This window comes from Mesoplodon mirus, assembly GCF_964341445.2.
Source record: "Mesoplodon mirus genome assembly, chromosome: 8".
Taxonomy (NCBI): Eukaryota; Metazoa; Chordata; class Mammalia; order Artiodactyla; family Ziphiidae; genus Mesoplodon; species Mesoplodon mirus.
In genome coordinates this window covers 74,509,170-74,531,643 of record NC_138984.1, presented here as the reverse complement: position 1 = coordinate 74,531,643, position 22,474 = coordinate 74,509,170, and the positions used below count along the sequence as shown (strand labels likewise).

Below are 22,474 nucleotides of genomic sequence, written 5' to 3'. Positions count from 1 at the left end.
TTGTCCCCTACTTTCACCTGAGGATGCTCTTGGCTATTCACCTGTGAGCATATGAAGTGTGTGTGTGTGCGTGTGTGTGTGTGTGTGTGTGTGTGTGTGTGTGTCAGAGGGTAGAAGAGCTAGAGCAGGTTTCCCTCTCACCTCCACCTCCAGTTAAAACCAACTTCTATACCCCAACCACAATGTCCTGTAGCATAGGGCCCCTCAGTTCTAGAGCATCAACTTTGTGGGAGGCCCTGAGTAAATCTCCCCTTGAAACTAGAATTCTACTTTCCGACCTTGATTGCTTTGTAGAAGAGAATATGTCTGTAATAAATCTAATACTTTCATTTTCCCTCACCAAACCTTCAAAACAAACTATGTTTATGTGGGAAACTGGAAAAGACATTTCAGCTCAAGTGGAAACTTGAGTATGTTATACAAACACACTGAGAAGAATCACTCCTTACGTTTGTATAGAATGTTGGCCTTTGCAAGGCTCAGTGTACTGCTTTCTAACCTTTGCCTTCAAGGAGAACTCACTGTGGGTGGAACCACTCGGTCTGCATCAAGGAGAAAAGAGCTTATCCAGGGAGGTGGAGTGGATAGTCCAGTATTCTAGATTCTCCACTTATTCAACAAAATTACACACGTAAACATCAATGGGATCCTGACTAGGACCAAAATGAGGCCCAGGAATGAAATGGATTTGCAATTTTGGATGCTTTATTACCTAAAGTCAGAAGAGAAGATATAAAAGCTGTTTTATTTACCAAGAAAGTGCACTAGGCCTGTGGAAAGTTGGTCCTTTTTGCTAAACTCTCAGATATTAGAGGCAGTTGGCTAGACGGCTGTGTTTTACATCCCAGCTTAACATTTTCGAGGCTGTTGAATAATGTAGATCCTTTTCAGTGGAGTGACCTTCTCCAGAGCAGGTCTGGGTTTTTCATGTGCCATGTGCATTATTGCTGGAAATTTATGGCTGAGCTAAAGGTGAGGAGGAAAGAAAAAAATGAGCATATTGGATCTTTTTGGTCATAAAGTATTAAAGTAGTAGAAAACAAAACAGCTGCTCAGAGGAATTTCACAGTTTTGTTTACTTCTTTGATAGTATCTCTTTTTTCCGTACCACCTCTAGCTCTGTATCCATGGATATACTTGTTAACCTGGGTTTTCCCTCATTAGTGTGTTTCTAATTTTTTTAAATTATAAAATATATTATATATAAGATAATTATATAAATTATATATATATATATATATGTTTTGAAGTGACTTTTTTTTTTTTTTTTTTTTGGTACGTGGGCCTCTCACTGTTGTGGCCTCTCCCATTGCGGAGCACAGGCTCCGGACACGCAGGCTCAGGGCCATGGCTCACGGGCCCAGCTGCTCCGCGGCATGTGGGATCTTCCTGGACCGGGGCATGAACCCGTGTCCCCTGCATCGGCAGGCAGACCCTCAACCACTGCGCCACCAGGGAAGCCCTGAAGTGACATTTTTAAAGGTAGAAATATCTTCATCAGTCCTCCAATATTAGAAATTATTCTGGCACTACTATGCATATATGGAACACTATATGCTAAGAAGGCTATGGGGACATTGAAGAAGGTCCTGAGGTGGGGAGGAAGAACACCTCAGATGTCAGAAGATCAGAAATAAAGAACCTCTGAAATAAGTTAGGAAGAGTTAGGGGTGTTTTAGGTTGAAGTATGTGAAATTGGCCATTTTATAAGGTTCAAATAAACAGTCTGGTAAAGAGAAGGCTGAGGAATGACTTATTAGTTTCAGGTAACAAAAGTTCTCACTAGTCATCTCTGCAGAAGACATCTATGAGGAAATGAGCTTAAATAGATTTAAATTAACACAGACTGAGACTTCGACAGTAAGAGGAATCTCGTATGAAACCAAGAGACCTTATGGAATTTACATTAAGGACAGCTTAAGATGGAAAGGATGCCCAATGCTGCAAGTCTTTCAGGAATAGTTTTCCTAGGAGGAGAATTTGGACCCAGAGGCCTTTTGGTTCCATTCCAGCTCTTGGTTTTCAAGCCCACTGATTCAATATAAAGGTACCTAAGAACACCTTCCCTAGCCAGCAAGGAAGGGATGCCTCAGCTCACTAGGAATTTAACTTATCACTATTGAACTTAGATGCCCTTGCCTTGACACTCAAATAAAAGGGGAGATAAACTGTTCATGACCCCAAACATCACACTGTTTATGGTTTGTTTGGGCTCTTCTAAGCCAGGGAAAACATATGTGCCTTACATCACTTCTCAAATGTCCCTGAGCTCTGAGCACACAGCATTCCCTTTCATGTGAAACTTGGCTCCAGAAAGTTCTTTCTTCTTGGTCTTAAAAAAAATTAAACATACTGGAAGAATATACACTGAAGTGTTAACAATGATTATCTCTGAGGGGTAGAATTATGGGCAATTCCTAGTCTTTTTCTTTACTTTGCCTTTGTTTCTCTAAAAGTTTTCTTTTACAGTGAAAAGGTAAAAGTTATGTAATAATTAAACCCAAGGACGGTCTATGCTGGCATTCTAGTAGAAAGGAAGAAATGCAATTGAGGTATTGGTTATAAGTATTACTTTACAATCCAATAAAAGAGCTGCTGATTTATTTTTTTGTCAGATCAGTTATCATTGGGCCACATGACATACATTTTATAGTGTGATAAGGGCAGAGTGTTTTGTTTTGCTTTTCTTTTTTTGGGCCTCTCACTGTTGTGGCCTCTCCCGTTGTGGAACACAGGCTCTGGACACACAGGCTCAGCAGTCATGGCTCACGGGCCCAGCCGCTCCGCGGCATGTGGGATCTTCCTGGACCGGGACACGAACCCGTGTGCCCTGCATCGGCAGGCGAACTCTCAACCACTGCGCCACCAGAGAAGCCCCTTGCTTTTCTTTTAACGTTAGAACCAGAAGGAAACTTAAGAGGTCACTGACTCCAGTAGTTTTCTTCCAGACTAGGTGTCTTTAGTGTCAAGTAAAACAGATGGATTATTTCAGGTTAGCTCTAAATCACATTCAAGAGATTACAGGTAGGAAGACCTACTTGGCAAGTTACTTAAAGTCAAATGTAAGGTAAAGGGGAGTGAGAAAGGAAATGAACAAATAATTCTGATATAACAGAAATCTGGGCAATTAGCCAAGGTGACAAGGTGAGAAAGAAGAGAGAAAACCACAATGTTGATTGCTGCTCTTAAGGTGTCAGAGTGATGATGGGTGGAGGTGGGAAAGGAAAGGGGAGAGGAGAACGGTGTGAGAACACACTTATTGCTTAATTTGGCACTAACTCATTATTTGATCATTTCCAGGGTTATCTCCACAATTCAGGGGCTACATTTTTTGATCATTTAAAAAATTGTGATAAAATACATATAACATAAAATTTACCATTTCAACAATTTTTAAATATACAGGTTAGCAGCAATACATACACTTACACTGTTGTATAGCCATCACTACCATCCATCTCCAGAACTTTTTCATCATACCAAACTGAAACTCTGTACCCATTAAAGAATAATTCCTCATTACCTCCTCTGCCAGCCTTTAGTAACCACCATTCTACCTTCTCTCTCTATGAATTTGACTACTTCATGTATCTCATAAATGTGAAAGCATGTAATACTTGTCCTTTTGTGTCTGGCTGATTTCATTTAACATAATGTCTTCAAGATTTATCCACGTTGTAGTATGTGTCAGAATTTCCTTCCTTTTTAAGGTTGAATAATAGTCCATTGCATGTGTATAGACCACATTTTGTTTATCCATTCATATGCTGATGGACACTTGGGTGGCTTCCATCTTTTAACTATTGTGAATAATGTTGCTATGAATACTGTTGCACAAATATCTCTTCAAATTTCTGCTTTTAATTCTTTTGGCTATATATTCAGAAGTAAAATTGTTAGATCACACAGTAATTCAATATTTAATTTTTTGAGAAACTGCCATATTGTTTTTTATAGTGGCTACACCATTTTACATTCTCACCAGGAATGCACAAGGGTTAGGGGCTACCTTTCAACTAAGGCATTTAACTGAGGTTGTAAAAGCTCTGCTCAACTGCGTCTCAAAAGAGGAATGCCACAGATCAGAATGAATGGGAGACTGCCGCTGGGGGCTGTTGGCCATCTGTGAACTGGTCTGGCAAAATTTAGGGGGAAGAAAATCAACAGGATTAAGAAAATAGTGGAAACAATTCCGGCAAGGATAACAGCCTTAAATAAACTGCCCATAATTATTAAATTACAAATGTACAAATTGCGGAGGATAAGGGCTTTATAGGGACAGGTGAAGATACAACCAGAGAGTCAAGTTCTCTTTCTCAAATACCCCACCCCCTCAATCAGGAGCATCCTAATATAGAAAGACTTGGGGGTTGTGGGTGGAGAGTCTATAAAGGGTCTACCTTCAGATGATAGAACTGTAAATAATAGTCAATCATTAAATGCCCTGATTCTTTCCTGTAGATTTTAAACCAATGGAGATAGGAACATTTTATATTCAAGTCCAGACTAGAAATAAGTAGGAATAGCTTTCTAACCTACAACCTGTGCTTTAGTCTGACATCTTAACTTTGGCGACACTTTGGATTTTTCATCATTAATCTTTGTAAAATGATAGGGTTTGTAGAATAAAAGGTGTTTGTCTGACTCATTAGGGTAAAAGAATCTAGGTTAACCCCACAAGAGAAAGAAGGATATGTGTAAGGATTCTTCCTGCCTGTGGCTCCATCCCATAAGGGGCAAGATATTGAACTTGAAAAGCAGATCAATAGAAACTTCCACATTGAGAATTTACCTTCATCTTGGGTAGTTGTGACCTCAGAGCCTACATTTTTCGTTTCAGAGAAAAAGTCAAAGAAGTATGGTAAAAGTCTTTATGATTAGAGCTATGAAAGAAATTCTAGAAATTAAAAAGTCAGTGGCAGGTTTTGTTTTAGAGCCTGAAGTCAGGTGGTATTAGCAGACTGGCAGCTCTTCCATTCATCTTTGAAGGGTGTTAACTTCCAACTTGAATGTTGGCACTTAGATTTCCACACCCCGTTAAGCAAAGTGCTTAAAACAAAACATTCAGCTTGAGTCAATGAAATTCAAGGATCTCCTACACAGAACAAGAGAAACCTTTTTAGATTTGCAGATGCCTTTGATAGTTTTCTTTCCCCCAGGATCCCATTTCACATACATCTCACTAACTTTGGGCCTGGTGACATAGCTGGCAGCTTGAAAAAGTGGCCCCAATTTAACTAGGCTTCACATTCCACCCCCGTCTGCACTATAACCCAACCCCTGTTACTAATGGTTTGACTGGATACTTTTATGTTGGGAGAAGCTTCACAACTATTGCCAAACTTAACTTCTGTAACTATCCAGAGAATGAATATATTTGACAGTATCATTTTCTCTCATTCCTTGCCTTAAAATAATTAAGTAAAAGAGCAATCGTAGATCTCATGGGAGCTACGTGACTCTAAGGGGTAGATGGAACTTGGTCTAAGACCAGGTCTCCCAGATTTTTATCTTAGAGAGCTTTGGGGTTACACAACCCCTCTTCTGCAGGAATAAACACATGATGTGGCCTGTCAGTGGGCAACATGAATTCTCTCAGTATTTAGGGCTGGAAGAGGTGGGAAAGACTGACTAGAGAAGAAGGGAGTGTCCTACCTACCTAGAAAGGTAGTGGGGAGTGAAGTCTGTGTGGAGATGAGTAGGGGAAAGAGTGGGAGGGAAAATTTTAGGCTGCTTCCCACTTAGATTTGTACAATTCCAACCTCTTGGGAATTGTTTTCCAATCTCCCAAATCTTAAACCCTAGGTTGGCTTTAAAGTAGCGTATCCAGACATGATTGGCACATGGATAGAAATTTCCTGCCATGATTGAATGGTTGCTGAGCTCCTATGAATAGGGCTATAACTCTCACTGTTTTGGACTCTTAAGTTCTTAAACTGGTATGAGAATTAACATGGGTTCTAGGAACTAGCCATAATTCTAGCTGAGGGCATGAAGGAATGTTAATAAATGCAGAGGCTATGACCCTCATTTCTGCTACTATATTTCTTCTGGCCAGTTGTATATTGTTAGATCTTCATGACAATATATATTGTTGGGAAAATCATTGTAATGCAGATGAACATTTAACATCAGATTTCTCTCTCTCTCTCTTTTTAAAAAAATAAATTTATTTTATTTATTTTTGGCTGTGCTGGGTCTTCGTTGCTGTGCAAGGGGCTTTCTCTAGTTGTGGAGAGCAGGTGCTCCTCTTCCTTGTCGTGCGTGGGCTTCTCATTGCGGTGGCTTCTCTTGTTGTGGAGCACGGGCCCTAGAGCGCACAGGCTTCAGTAGCTGTGGCATGCGGGCTCAGTAGTTGTGGCTAGTGTGCTCCAGAGCACAGGCTCAGTAGCTGTGGTGCATGGGCTTAGTTGCTCCGTGGCATGTGGGATCTTCCGGGGCCAGGGCTCGAGCCTGTGTCCCCTGCATTGGCAGGTGGATTCTTAACCACTGAGCTACCAGGGAAACCCTAAATCTCTATATTTTATATGTCTTATTTTTTTATATTAGGCTGTATAGTTATGCATTTCTTTCTTTTAAATTAAATTTATTTATCTTCGGCTGCGTTGGGTCTTCGTTGCTGCTAGTTATGCATTTTTTTCATTAAAAAATTAAGGTATAATTTATCTACAGTAAGATAGGTACCCTCTTTAGTGTTTAGTTCTATGGGTTTTCACAAGTGCATACCATCTGTGACCACCACCTCAGTCAAGATATAGAACCGTTCCTTTACCCCCCAAAATACCCTCCTGTCACTTTGTGGTCAACCCCTCCTCCCACTCTCTGGCAACCACTGATCTCAGCAGATCTATTTCTTAAAAGGCATTGGTCTTTCCACCCCAGGTTGACCTTTTTTATTATGAAATACTATTATGCTTCAGTTTGAATTATGGATTCAGGGAAGATTTTTCTTAGCTGTAAGGGACCATGTGGATCCCACTAACTTCCATATTCAAGACAGTGACTTATGGTAGTCTTGGGACTTGATTTTATTGCTGGTCTCTTATCCTTTGCCTGGATTCCAAGTGATGCCCTGTAGGACATCTCCCTGGGAATAGAAGCTAACACTTACTGCGGGCTAACTGTGTCTGGTTCTGTGCTGGGTCCATTGCACATGTTCTATACCTTCATTTTATTCTCACAACATCTTTGTGAAGTGGGTACTATAAACCACATTCTCATTTACAGGTGAGGAAACAGAAGCACAGAGAAGTGAAGAAACCTGCCCAAAGACACACAGCTAGCAAGTGACAGAGTCGGCATAGGACCCAGGCACCTGATATCTGACGCCAGAATGCCAGAACCTGTTCTAACCAGTAATCTATGCAGTCTTAGCCACAGACCTACGCCAGTAGACGTGGAGCTAAGTGTTAAAGGGCTTTAAAAAAAAAAAAAGATATAATTGCTGTTAAAAATATTTGTAACAGCACACCAACTCAATATTTTCTTATGATTTCTAAATACAACTTATTGTTGTTGTTATTTGATTCTTCTGTTTATCTTTGAAATTCAGAAGTGATATTTTTAACTGAAAGGGAAAGAACCCTTTATGTCATAGACGTATGCACATGTGTCTATAAAAAACAATAAAGGCTCTGGCATCATACCTAAAGTACAGCATAATCAACCTTTACTGACCACTCTCTTTAAACATTTTATTTTGGGTTCACATATATTCTAGAGGAATATATCTATTTCACTTAGCTCTACTTACTGTGGACATTCTATTGCCCCTGAGGAAGAAGCGTTTAGTGGGCAGGGGCCGGAGAATGTGCGTGGCAGGTCATCATCCATCCCTGCCCTTCTTCTAAAGCCAGGAAGGCAAAGAGTCACTTATGACCGCCCCGCTTCCGATCTATCTGATGGGAGAACCAAGCCCCCCTATGTGAGAAGGCTCTGTAGCTTTCGTCTATCATTAAGATCTTGCCTGACACTACTTGCCTCATGGGCTTCAGACACACCTTTTCTTTTCATTGCCATGAAACAGATGTTACTAATTAGAGCAGAAAGTGCAGGCAGGTTGCTCTGTGTCCGGCACTGTTCTAAGAACTTCCTGTGTGTGAACCTCACTGATTCCACTCAACAGCCATCTGAAGTATATATATCCTCTTGCTTATCTTCATTTTACAAATGACGAATCAGAGGCACAGGATCAGTAACTTGCTCTAGACCTTAGAGGTAGCAAATGGAGAAGCCAGTGCCAAATGGGTCTCAGAAGGCTAGCCGCACAGTTTCTACTCTAATCTTTTTCAGACCCCTGATTTTGGTAATAACAACAAGTCTTCCCTCTGCAAAGGACACCCACCCAGTCCTGTCTCTTAATAAATATGGGGGCAGCAGGAAGAGTGGTCCTTCAATGCCTGAGTTCAATGCACCCGCCCCCTAGAAGTAGAATAAGGACCCTCACTCAGCTCATTCACAACATTCAAAAACAAACGATTGAATCCAAAACTAAACCACTGTCTACGTGGGAAGAATTTTCTGAGTTTCCTGAGCTACTCAGAAAGAATTCAAGATACGGAAATAAAAATAGCAATGGTCAACCACCTTCATAAATAGACTTTACTAGATAAAGCCAGCCAGTGCCCAGGCTTCCTCCAGCCCCCAAATGGGCAAACCTCCACCACCCACCCTGGCCTCAAATCAAACATTTCCTGTTGGGAGTGCAGTGGTGGGGAGGAAGTTCAAAAAGGGCTGAATTCCCAATACACAGGCTGCCTTTTTTTATAACAACAGGCCAACGTTTCCAATAAATATTTGGGATGGCAACGTCAAGTTCTGCCAATTTGGCATCATGATTCTTGCTTAATTTACTATCTTATTTTTGAAATGATTTATTAAACAGACACTAGGAATTTGGGAGCATCAGCTTTTCTCATCAAAACCACTTCGTGTTCCTTGAACTGAGAGCAGATTCTTTCACAAGGACATCAAACCTCTGAGCTGGAAAACACCCCAGTGGTCATCAGCTCATTCACCCATGCAGCCTGATCAGCTGTGTGGCTGGGTGAATACTGGCTGGGAGCATCACGTGATGCACCTCACCCATGACTCACCTTCTCCAGCGTATGGTTCAGGGCATCCATCGTCTGTATTTTGGCAGCATTTGCAATGGCACTGTGAAGATGAAAAGAAACTTCACATAGAAATGGAAACTTTCCCACTAAAAAGGCTAAACCATTTTTATAGAGGGTTTTCTACTTGGCCTTTAAGCTTTCATTCTGCTTGGCTACCCCTGGAAGACAAAAAAATAAAAATAAAAAAAGTCCTACTCTGTATGCCCATGTACTACAACAAGCTTTGCAGGCCAACTTATCATAATTAATATTTTTAAGCTTTTCATCAAAGTACAGCTTACATGCAGAAAGGTGCACATATTATCAACGTATAGGCTGGTGAACATTCACAAACTTGTAACACTAGTCAAACCCGTTGCCCCTAAGAATAATCACTACCCTGACTTACAGCCCCATATATTAGTTTTGACTTTATTTGTATATCATAAAATGTACCATACAGCAGGTACTTTTTTGTGTCTGGCTTCTTTTCTCGGGCCAAGTTATTTGCTAGGAGAGTTTCAATCAGGACTGAGTTTGCAGTGCAATTTCTTGAAGGTAACTCTGCGCTTGGCATACTTTTTTCTGGATGGTTTGTGTTGGTTAGTAGAAGGTATTGGGTTATGGACACAGATGTGATGCTTAGAAATTTATTTTCTACACTATATTTTTCAAAAGCTATTCTCCTAGAAGATATAAGGAGGTGTTTGTCCACAAAAAGGAGGAAATCCTGTCCATGCAAACACTCACAAAGCAGATATAAAGAGCAGAGGTGACTCATGGGGGAGCTAGGGAAGCTTCAGGGCCTCCTTACTGCCCAGTCTCCTTTCGAAGCCCTGGGAGGGGCCCTAGCCATTTCATATTTGTAATTTTGTATTATTTTTCCTTAAAATGGTCCTCCAATTCTATAAGATTCAGCTTCCACATACCTATATCTATCCCTGGTAAACAGGACAAGAGAGCTATTTTTCTGCTGTTTTAAGTTCTGTAGTGGTCCAATTCCCATCTTTTAATGACTATTAGAAAACAATTGAATTTTTTTTTTTTTTTGCGGTACGCGGGCCTCTCACTGTTGCGGCCTCTCCCGTTGCGGAGCACAGGCTCCGGACGCGCAGGCTCAGCGGCCATGGCCCACGGGCCCAGCCGCTCCGCTGCATGTGGGATCTTCCCGGACCGGGGCACGAACCCGTGTCCCCTGCATCGGCAGGTGGACTCTCAACCACTGTGCCACCAGGGAAGCCCTGAATTTTTTTAAGAGGGTTCCAATTAGCACTTTATGACTCTCTAGGCAGCTCCTCTTCCTGCAGTGTTCACCTGATGTTAGAATTAACAGTAAGTCCCTTTTGCTGAGGTGCAAAGAAACAGATGACTTGTCCATGGCTGCCAACTAGAAGGTCATTTCCAAGCTATGACTCTAGCTCCTGAGTCCCTGGCCCAGGCATGTTTACCGGTGCCACACTAAACAGGGCTTACACTTGAGTCAGGTTTTAGTAGCAGGATAGGTTTTCGAAGTTAACCAGCTGGCAATTCAATGACAGTGTGACATCATTTACAGAGTGCTTTCTCTGTTCTAGGAACTGTCCTAGATGCTGGGTCAGGAGATAAATGTGACTCCCACCCTTGAGGACTTATAGCTTTGCTTTAATTATGCGATAGGTATTTTCTGATTCAGAAGAACAAAAGCTTAATGCCAAGGGGCAAATTTAAAAAAATTGAGGTATAGCTGACATATAATATTACATTAGTTTCAGGTGTAAAACATAATGATTTGATATTTGTATATACTGCAAAATGAGCACCACAATAAGTCTAGTTAACATCCCTCACCATACATAGTTAAATGTTTTTTCTTATAATGAGAAGTTCTAAGGTGTACTCTCTTAGTAACTTACAAATATACAATACAGTATCATTAACTATAGTCATCATGCTATAATTTCATCCCCAGGGCTTAATTATTTTATAACTCTAAGTTTGTGCCTCTTGATCTCTTTCATCCATTTTCTACCCCAGACACCAATCCCCTCTTCCCCCAGCTTTGGCAACCACTAATCTGCTCTCTGCACCTATGAGCTCGATTTTTTGCTGTTGCTGTCCTGTTTATTTTTATTCTTAGATTCCACATACAAGAGAGATCATATGGCACTGTCTTTCTCTGACTTATTTCACTTAGTATAATGCCCTCAGTGTCCATCCACATTGTTACAAGTGGCAGGATTTCCTTCTTTTTTATGGCTGAACAGTATTCCTCTGTGTGTATGTATGTGTGTGTATGTGTATGTGTGTGTGTGTATCACATTTTTTATCCATTCACCCGTCGATGGACACCTGGGTTGCTTCCATGTCTTGGCTACTGTAATAATGCTGCAATAAATGTGGAGGTGCATGTATCTTTTCAAGTTAGGGTTTCATTTTCTTCAGACAAATACTCAGAATTGGAATTGCTGGATCACAAGGTAGTTGTAGTTGTAATGTTTTGAGGAAACTCCATACTGCTTTCCACAGTGGCTGCACCAATGTGTATTACAAGCTATCAGTGCACAGAGGTTCCCTTTTTCCCATGTCCTTGACACAGCTTGGTATTTCTTGACTTTTTCTTAATAGCCATTCTGACAGATGTAAGGTGATATTACATTGTAGTTTTGATTTGCATTTCCCTGATGATTAATAATGTTGAGCACCTTTTCATGTACCTGTTGGCTATCTGTATATCTTCTTTGGAAAAATGTCTATTCAAATCTTCTGCCCAGTTTTAAACTGGCTTGTTTGCTTTCCTGCTACTGAATTGTATGAGTTCTTTACATATTTTAGATAGAGTATTTCATTTTTAAAAAATTTAATTCTTATATTTTTATTTTATTATTTTTTATTATTATTACTTATTTTATTTTTGGCTGCATTGGGTCTTCATTGGGTCTTTTTTGCTGCACGTGGGCTTTTCTCTAGTTGCGGCGAGCTGGGGCTACTCTTCATTGTGGTGCACGGGCTTCTCATTGCAGTGGCTTCTCTTGTTGTGGAGCACGTACTCTAGGCACGTGGGCTTCAGTAATTGTGGCGCACAGGCTTCAGTAGTTGTGGCTTGTGGGTTCTAGGCACGAGGGCTCCAGTAGTTGTGGCTCGGGGGCTCTAGAGTGCAGGCTCAGTAGTTGTGGCGCACGGGCTTAGTTGCTCCACGGCATGTGGGATCTTTCCGGACAAGGGCTCGAACCCATGTCCCCTGCATTGGCAGGAGGATTCTTAACCACTGTGCCACCAGGGAAGCCCAGAGTATTTCATTTTAAAGTAGAAAAATCTTCAAAAAATTTCCTTCCCAGAAATTGAGAAGAAAACTTTTAAAGTGATCTAAAAAGTAATTTTATACAGAAAGAAAAAACCCACAAAAAACCCCGAGAAATTCCATAGCCTATTTCCCTCTACACTTTCTTTCTGAGACTGTTACCATTTTAACTCTTAAGGATGTATCTGAGCATCCTCTAATTCACTCCTTTTGAATCACTCATGAGCTCACCTATGGAAACCATCCTGAAATAGGCTCTGAAGCACCTCTACTTGGAGGAGCTAGTTTCACATGTTCACTTCTTTTTGAAGGCACTATTTTTCTTACCCAAGGCGTAGAGGGGCTGGGCCATTTGTACATGAGATCCAGCCCACGACTCTCTGCTTAGCTCTGAGAAAGGTGCAGTGTGTCAAGGTTACTGCGGAAGGAGCAGGGAGAAAACAACCTCTGTATCCAAATTCCTTCCAGATGTGCCAAATACAGTGGCCATTATTTTCTAAACAATTGAGTGAGGAATTTAAAATAAAAGCCCATTTATTTTTAATTCAGATTTGCTTCAGCAGAAAGCATATTACAAACACAGGGCCAGCTTAGGGACAGTACTTTAAAGGCTAAGGTGAAAATAAGATACAGGGATGTGAGTCCTGTTTGGATACATTCAGTACCTTGCTTTTTAAGCAGGAGGCAGTTGCGCTGGCTGCAGGGAAGAGGAGGATGGGCAGAGAGAGTTCTCCAGAGGGTAGCTAACCCCCTCTCCCATGCTGTCCCCCACCCCTACCCACCCCACCATGCCAGCTGCCTCTAACTCTGGTTAGAAAGTACCTAGGGAGCCTTGGTTTGTCCTAAGATCCAGCAAAGCCTCTGACTTCTGGCAGTAGAGTCACTTAAAAATCAAGATGAAGAAGGAAAAGAAATTAAGCAGTCCCCTACCTTGTTTTCTCTAATCCCGTTTTCTTGGTGTGTCTCTCCAAGAGGCCAATTTCTTGTTTTTTGGAAATTCGCTTTCCTCCAGCTTTCACTATAAACAAATAAGCATCAACAAGGGAGTCATATTTAGGGCAGCAAGAGAAAGTTTGCTTTGTTATTCAAGGTATGAATTTATTGTAGATTTGAAGAATTTCAGAACTTTTTGAAGAGCTAAACTTTAATCTAAAACAACATAATCAAAAGGTACCCTGAACTAGCATAACAGAAGAAAAAAATATTTTGGGCAAACAAGGCGGGAAGGAGAGAAGGGCTAAGGTTTTTGCTTGTCTGTGTTCGGAGAGGGGGACCCGAGGCTAAAAAAGGCAGAGGTGTTTACACCTTTGATTTGGGGAGGAGATAACAATTTGTTCCCTTAGGCATTTTACTGAAAAACATTTTTTCTTATTATCAAGCCAATTACATTCTTCATGACAGCAACTGACAATTACAATGTGACCCTTCTGTTTTCCCACAAGATTAAAGTGCAAAGCTTGCAAAATTTTTTTTCAACCAAAGCTTTCAAAAGCTAGATTGGAGAATGAGCCAAAAGTCAGGGCACGTGGTGATAACAGGCATTTAATTCAAGAGAGATGCTTCTGATCCCACCAGATGCCCACCTTCCATCCCAGACCCCAAACCTCCGATGTGGGAGGATCTCAGATGTTCTAATGAGTAATTAAACTGCATTAATAATCCTGCCATTCAAGAGATCAATGAGTGTTAATTAGGCTACAGATGACCTAACAGCAATTCAAGTGTTGAACAATGTCAGATGAAATCAACTTTTGAAAAGGAGCAGCCCACTTCAGATTGCAAGTCAAAGCAAATACTTTTTTCTGTTCCCAGGAAATTTGCACATCTGAAATCTGACAAGCTCAAATGAGAAAAAGCTAAATGGACATTGGTTTGTTTGAACCTGTTAATTCTTTTTATGGAAATGTCAGATTGGCAATTTTCTAAAACTGGCTCCAATAAAGTGAAAAATAGGAAAACCTATTTCTCAATGCCCTCGTGAATTGACTTAATCATTTTTCTTTTAAAATTATTATTTAATTTATTTTTATGATTATGTAATAGTACATGCATAAGGCACACAATTCAAAAATCATGGAAAGGTCTGCAGTCTCCCTTCTACCATTATTTTTAGGCCTCCAGTTCATCTCCCTAGATACTGCTAATGTTAACAAGTCCCTATGTATTCATCGATAGACATTCTATACACATACCTATATATTTTTTTAAATGGCAGCATACATTGTTCTACATCTTGTTTGTTTATACTTTTCATTCAGTCATGTACTTTGGAGTAAGTTCCCTATCGATATATATATAGAGAGAATGTCTTTCTTTTTAACATCTGCTTTAAAATTTCTTTATATGAACATTCTGTGTTTACTTAACCAATTTCCAACCACTGGACATTTTAGATGTTTCTAATCCATTGCTATCACAAACAATGCTGCAATGAATATCCTTTGCATATACATAATTTTGCACAAGTGCAAGTATATCCATGGGATAAATTCCTAGAAGTGATCTTGTTAATTCTTAAGAGTATGTGCATTTGAAATTTTGCTAAATCTTGCCAAGTCACCCTTCACAGTGGTTGCACCAGTTTACAATCTCACCAGTTACAATGACAGTGATTGTTTCCCTATATCTCAAGCAACAGTGAGAACTAGAAAATGTTTGGCTTTATCAACCAATAAGAAAAAGAAAGGTAAATTGCCTTTCTTATATTTTATTAAAAGTTGAGCTTATTTCTGTGTTTCAGAAGCCAGTTGTATTTTCTTTTATAAACTGTTCACATTTTTGGTCCATTTGTCCTGTTGGACTTCTGTTCCATTAATCTCTCTGTTTATATGCCATTACAACTTTATTTTAATGATTGTAGCTTTATAACATATTAAAAAAAAATCTTTTTTTGGCCGCACCATGCATCATGTGGGATCTTAGTTCCCTGACCAGGGATCGAACCCATGCCCCCTGCAGTGGAAGTGCAGAGTCTTAACCACTTGACCACCAGGGAAGTCCCTAACATATTTTAATTTTGATAGTCTTTCTTTGCTACATTTTCTTTGCAGAATTTTATTAGCTATTCTTTTTTTTTTTTTTTTCTTTTTGCGGTATGCGGGCCTCTCACTGTTGTGGCCTCTCCCGTTGCGGAGCACAGGCTCCGGATGCGCAGGCCCAGCGGCCATGGCTCACGGGCCCAGCCGCTCCGCGGCATATGGGATCCTCCCAGACCGGGGCACGAACCCGTATCCCCTGCATCGGCAGGCGGACTCTCAACCACTGCGCCACCAGAGAGGCCCTTATTAGCTATTCTTATTTATTTTTCCATATGAACTTTTGAATCAGTTTGTCAATTCCCTCCAAAAAATCCTGCTGGTAGTTTTTTAATGGTCTTGTTTTAGATTTATAGATTATTTTTAAAGGGAAAATGCATATCTTTATATTCCTGGTTGCTCTCTGTTCAAGAACATGGTATGCTTTTCCATTTTCTACATTTTCTTTTGGGCCCCTCAGTAACTTGTTCACATAAATCTTACACATTTATTGTTAAGTTTATTCCCTAAGTATTTTCTCTTTGTTGCTGCTGTTGTAGTTGTAGGGAGGGTCTATTCTTCCATTATAGCTTTCACAGACTGTTGTTCTTATATTAATATCATTGATTTTTGTTTGTTTGTTTTTTTGGGTTTTTTTTTTTTTTGCTGTACGCGGGCCTCTCACTGTTGTGGCCTCTCCCGTTGCGGAGCACAGGCTCCGGACGTGCAGGCTCAGCGGCCATGGCTCACGGGCCCAGCCGCTCCGCGGCATGTGGGATCTTCCCGGACCGGGGCACGAACCCGTGTCCCCTGCATTGGCAGGCGGACTCTCAACCACTGTGCCACCAGGGAAGCCCAACATCATTGATTTTATACCCAGATCTTATTGAATTCTCTTATTATTTATCACATTTTTGTTGATTCCCTTAGGTTTTCCAGGTAAAAAAAATTTATATAATCTGCAAATAACTATATTACTTTCTCTAGAATAATATTAAATAGTGGTGAGGATGGACATCTTTGTCATCCTAATTTTTAATGGATTGCTTTTAGTGTTTTCCCATTAAGTATGATGTATATACTTAGTTGTATATACACACACACATATTTATAATATATATATAATGTATATTCAAATATATTTCTTTCATCATATTAAGGAAATATCTTTCTATTACTGTTTCATTGGGCTTAAAAAATTACAAACACATGTTGAATTTTATCGAATGCCTTTTTATCATCATGTATATAATATGGTTTTTCACCGTAATGAGGTTAATTATATTAATAGATAAAAATTTTATAAATATATATTAATGAATATTTTACTATCAAACCATTCTTGTGTTCATGGAATAAACTCCACTTGGTCATTTTGAATCACCAAGTTTTTTTTATTGATTATAAACGCGTCTCACTAGAATTCTGTAATATTAGATACAGTCCAGGAAAAAAATCCTATTTTCATACATGGTCTGCTTTAAATTCACACACACACACACACACACACACACATATGAAGAAAAGGTATACAAAATAATCAGCAACAGAAATGAAATAATGTGGAAACACCTTCTGCATAGCCCTGGAATACAGAGATGAAATAAACCAAGGGGTGACTTTTTCTGGAAGACTGCTTGAGAAGGGTGTGCCGCTGTATGAGGAGTGGTGTGGTTCATAGCCTCTTCTACCAAGAGGAATCAAATCACAATAGCTCTAGACCTAGAGCTTGAGCCTTCATTATCTCTCCCAGCAGTATCTTTCATCCTCCTTATGACAAATGCTTTTAAAACATGGAGTGCTGTAATTACTTTCTTAGTAGTGTTTCTTTTGTTTTCTCTGATGCTTTTGTTTTTGCACGTTTTCTTCCACTGGTTATTATAGCCAACTATAGAAGCACACTCGTTATAGTTAAAATAAGCAATAGTTAAAAGTGAGAAGACCTTTGAAATGTTGAGCTCTGTGCCACTCATTTGAAAGAGCACAGACAATTTAGAGGATGTCTAGATGAGAGCAACCAGAGTGGAGAAGGAGCCGTGTCAGACAAGGAACTGGGCAAACTGGAAAGATCGCTTCTGAGGAAGCAAAGACTCAAGGGAAGCTTATGGTGCCATCTTCAAGGAGTCTAGGGGCTGTCTTGTGGAGGAGGAATGATTTACTGGTAAGGAAATGTTGTCTAGGGTCAGACAGCTGTACTCCCTCCTGTGCTCTGTGACCTTGGGCAAGTAAACTCCTCTGAGGCTCAGTTTCTGCATCCTTCAAAAGGGAATAATACTGATTATTTAGGTTGTCCTAGGGAATAGAGGTGACATAAGCAGCTGGCACATGGTAGGCACTTAATAATTAGTAGTTATTATTATTTATATTTATGTTTTTCCAGAGGAGAGAATGGAAAGCAAAGAATGAAAGTTCCAGAAAGGCAGAGTCTGGCTACATATAACTGTGTTAATCAAAGTGAAGAAGATTACATAGTACAATAGTATATCTCTGGTCCCTCAGTGTGTTAAAGTAAAGAAAAGAAGTGTAACTGCCATGAATATTTTAGAAGGATTTTGGGGAACGTGGTAGAAGTTGAACTAGATGATTTTTATTGTAAGGTCTTTACTGTGATTCTAACTCTTCCCATCTACCTACAAAAGAAAATCTACCATGTCCCTCCCTTTTGAAAGAATATAGTGTACTCAGAGAAACAAATCCCAAAAGAAATGTAAAGAGAATGTAAAGGACTTCCCTGGTGGCCCAGTGGTTAAGAATCTGCCTGCCAATGCAGGGGACATGGGCTCGAGCCCTGGTCCGGGAAGATCCACATGCTTCAGACCAACTAAGCCCGTGCACCACAACTACTGAGCCTGTACTCTAGAGCCTGCGAGCCACAACTGTGGAGCCCGCATGCCACAACTACTGAAGCCCGTGTGCCTAGAACCCATGCTCTGCAACGAGAAGCCACTGCAATAAGAAGCCCACACACCACAAAGAAGAGTAGCCCCCGCTTGCCGCAACTAGAGAAAGCCCGCATGCAGCAACGAAGACCCAACACAGCCAAAAATAAATAAATAAATATATTTTTAAAAATTTGTAATCACTTACATAATTCCATGTTTAGGTCCTTTCAATACACAAAATGAACTAGAGATTTAAAAATGTAAGAGAGAGATGTTTTGGATAGTTTTGTTAGAAAATCTACATTATGTGGAGAAAATGAAACTTTGCTTTCCTATCTCTGAGTAAGAGTTATAATTTTGTGGCCGCTTTTGTAGTTTATAACTTTTCGAAAGTTGACCCTTGAGTTTAGAATGCTATATACTAATTTTCCAGTTCAGATTTTCCAGGCATTTTGCACAGTGTTTGGTAGAGGGTAGTCAAGATAAAGAAAGATAAGCCTGAAAGAAAAATTGAGCTTCTTTCCTTCATTAATCAGTGGAGAATGTGTGTGAAAAAGCTGACCACCACAAAGGTCTGGGCAAACTCTGCCTTGTGACTTAGAACGTTCATTTGAAGATTTTAACTAAAAGGTTAGATGCTTGCAAAACGCTTACTTTGCATTCACCGTTGAGTTTCTGGCATATTCTAAACTGTCAGTCAAGACAGAAGACTCTCATCAGGAAAAGCAAGCAGAGAGGGCTTCAGAGGGAGAGGGCTTGACCAGGGCCCACTTTACTGTCACGTCTCTGCCCCTTCTCGCCAGCTAGGTGGCATTGGGCACGTCCCCCAACCTTGCTGACTTTCAGTTTGCTCCTCTGTGAAACAAGGATGAGGGTACATCATCAGTCTGCAGTACTGGTGCCGTGTCTAGAAGGCTCTGTGCAGTGCCAGTCACACAGGATTGAGTGAATAGCAGCTGTTCTTGTCATCAAACCCCTGTCCCTGTGACCTGTGGGGTAGTGGGTCTCGCAACCTCTCTGTTGGACCTCACAGATCAACTCCCAGAAGTTGACATAAGCAGACTGGAGTTGAGAGAATTAAGCCTCTGGTGTTTGCTTTTTTTTTTTTTTGCGGTATGCGGGCCTCTCACTGTTGTGGCCTCCCCCGTTGCGGAGCACAGGCTCCGGACGCGCAGGCCCAGCGGCCATGGCTCACGGGCCCAGCCGCTCCGCGGCATATGGGATCCTCCCAGACCGGGGCACGAACCCGTATCCCCTGCATCGGCAGGCGGACTCTCAACCACTGCGCCACCAGGGAGGCCCTGGTGTTTGCTTTTTAAAAAAACCATACTAGCCCTTCTGCAGCTATGGTTTCCTCCCCATTTTCTGCAGTAGTTTCACCCTTGGGGATACACTCCCCAAACTTCCGTCTCTCTTTAATGAGCCGGAAAATGGATTCTCTCTAGGGGTTCTCAGTTGTGACCCCTTTGATGGCTCTGACTCATTTGCCTTAAAACAAATTAAAGTGCAAGGAATATACAAAAACTCATGAACTGCTGCTTTTTCTGGTTCATCACATATGTACTTGGTTTCCTTGGATTACCTTCTACTCACACATTTTTGGCTGTTCAGGTAATGGAGTTCTTAAAAACTGACGGCGAGGCAAATCAAAGCAGCAGAAAATCCTTAGCAGAAAAGCTAAGCTTCCTAGAGCCCAGGCCGCCTCATGTTTAATGTAGTCTTGTTTTACAGCATAAATTTATAGCCAGGATTCACAGAGGTACAATATATTATATTAATATACATAAAAGAGAAACCACTAAGCACCCCCTGTGTAGGTGGGAAAGTTACAGCTGGCTGACTTTGGAGCGGTTTCATTTTTAACCATGATGGAGCAGGCACATGTATCCTTCCCACTGCAATTTTCTTCTGCTCTGATGACTGCAGCAGTGCCAAATGCAGCCTGCAAACATCAGGAGGTCTTGCAATTGAGGAGAATCATTTCTTTTAATGGCTGTGTGTTTTACTAGGCCTGCATTTTACAGGGATTAACATTCATGTGCTGGGTACCTTACATAGGTTATCTACCTCCTTTAATAGTCACAGCAACCTTACAATATCAATGTTATTTATTACCGCCTGCTTTAGAGGTGAGAAAACTGAGGCTCAGAGATGTGGAAGGGAAGCAGGGTTTAAATCCAGGACTGTCTGATTCCAAAGGCCATGTCAGACCTTTCACAGACCTTTCATCATGTCTGTGTCCTACTTTCAGGGACCTGTCTATTGCCTATAAAAATCAGGTGAAATTTAATGGAATTCTGGCAATGAATTATTTTTGTTCTATAAATAAAATTTTGTACTGTAGCTATCTGGTTCAGACTTAAAATATATAGCGAGACAAGCTGAAGGATGAGGCTTCTTTGCTCCCTTGTTCTCAGTGGGGAGGCAAAAGTCTTCCTTCATCTCCATTCTAATTATCCCAAACCTCTTATCTGTAGTGTCACAGTTCATAATAATTAATTGTCATGCCAGAGGCATTGTGACATGCTTGATGGCGTCATGGTGTGCTATGTACACAGAGTAATTAGCAATCATTAGTGGCGGAGACAGAAAGTTCCTGGTGGTTTCATTCAAACTTTCACTTGGTTAAGTTTATCCCTGTGATCTTTGTGTATAAACGTCATTTAGCAAATCAAGTGTTAGCTGAACTGTTTTATGAAGGATTGGGGTGGAAGTGGCGGGAAGAGGATGGCGTTTTCTTTTGTCCTTGTGTAGAAACTTCTAATAATTTGCATCGATAGTTCTTGATCATTAATTAGCATCATTAATTTTAAATATAGATAATGTTAAATATTCCTAAATCCAATTACAAACATAAAAAGTTAGGAGTCTGCCACAGGAGACCAGGACAGGGTGCTGAGAAGTGGAAACTCAGAATTAGTAGTAAAAATTCAGACTTTGGCTGGGCTGCTCACCAGAAGGCCACTGAATCTTGTGTCAGTTTTTGATGCTTTGTGAAGTTTATACCTGCCATCATCCTCTGCAGCAAAGATGGTTGAAATAACCTTGGCTTAGAGGAGCCAAAGAATGATACCAGTAAATAAATTTTGTTAATGGAGAAAGGCAAGAACAAAGAGGTCAAGTTGTTGAGATATTTCTTAAGGAAAAAAGAAGAAAGGCAGTTAAAAGAACATCAAATCAGCTACAAATAGGCCTGCATGCCTCAGCCAATCTATATGAACATATGGTTGTTAAGTACAATAAAACTAATTTCCATATTCCAGGGAGTTGATATAAATAGCATACCTTTTTTACAAAAAGAAAAGAACTGTGGGTGCTTTGCAAAATGCCTCAATAGCTACCTTTTCCAGTCAGCCCCTCCTATGCTAGCGTCCTTATTAAAAAGTGCTCCTCAGCTTGGTGACAGACAAAAGACATTACTGATCACACTGCCCGACCCCAAAGCCTGAGAAGGGAGAGAAAAATTGGTTTGCTCTCTTCTGTGTGGAAGCTGGATTGGCTGGGTATGAAGTCGGATGATGTACAGGCATCTTTGGGAGACTGAGTCCGAAAGCTGGGACCTCTAGGGAGGAATGTTTCCATGGCAGTAAATTACCTTCCAGGTGTGAATGGGTCGCTGCTAACCTGCAGCCAGGGAGGGAAGGTCCAAGCTCACCACCTGCTCCTTTCCACCAGTGTCCAATCCCTTGTACTCCCACATAGAATTAGGTTTTAATTCAACCGGGCCTGACAAATCCCCAGGTGATTTTTACACAGAAGCCTAAAAGGATCAAAGACAGGATGAACTCAGGTTAGAGGAAGTTAAAGGAACAAGGGGAGGTTGAGAGCCTCTGCTCTGTTGGGGCACCTCTGTGGAAGGCGCTGCGTGGAAGGAGGGGCCGCAGCAGCCGAGGGGTCTTGCTGTCCGCAGGACAGAGGGCAGGTGGGCAGCCTACCTGCAGGAGGATGCCCCCCTTTCAATGCGGAGAGCCGGACTTGCACTTCACTTGCCATAGCGCGTGCCAGTGCCAGGGCCAGGGCCAGTGCCGGCGCCGGCGCTCTGCAGGCTGAGTGCGGCTGCCCCACTGCACCCTGGCTTTATATGGGCTGGGGGCGGGGTCCCTTAAGGGCTTTGCTGAGCAGCAACAGGGCTTGTCATCTAGCTTTTCTGAGAACCTACATTTTGGGGGCAAGTTTTCTCTTAGAAGAAAATTTTCTTCATATTCC

General features: G+C 41.0%; 1 protein-coding gene across 1 annotated transcript; it reads right to left on the bottom strand.

Moving 5' to 3' along the window:
* Positions 1 to 849: 849 nt before the first annotated feature.
* On the bottom strand, positions 850 to 22,261 carry DAPL1 (death associated protein like 1; the record flags this gene model as incomplete). Its single annotated transcript, XM_082630322.1, has 4 exons — positions 850 to 966; positions 9,096 to 9,156; positions 13,303 to 13,390; positions 22,204 to 22,261. 4 exons carry the CDS (start codon positions 22,259 to 22,261, stop codon positions 850 to 852), a joined length of 324 nt encoding a protein of 107 aa, XP_082486448.1.
* Positions 22,262 to 22,474: the final 213 nt, after the last annotated feature.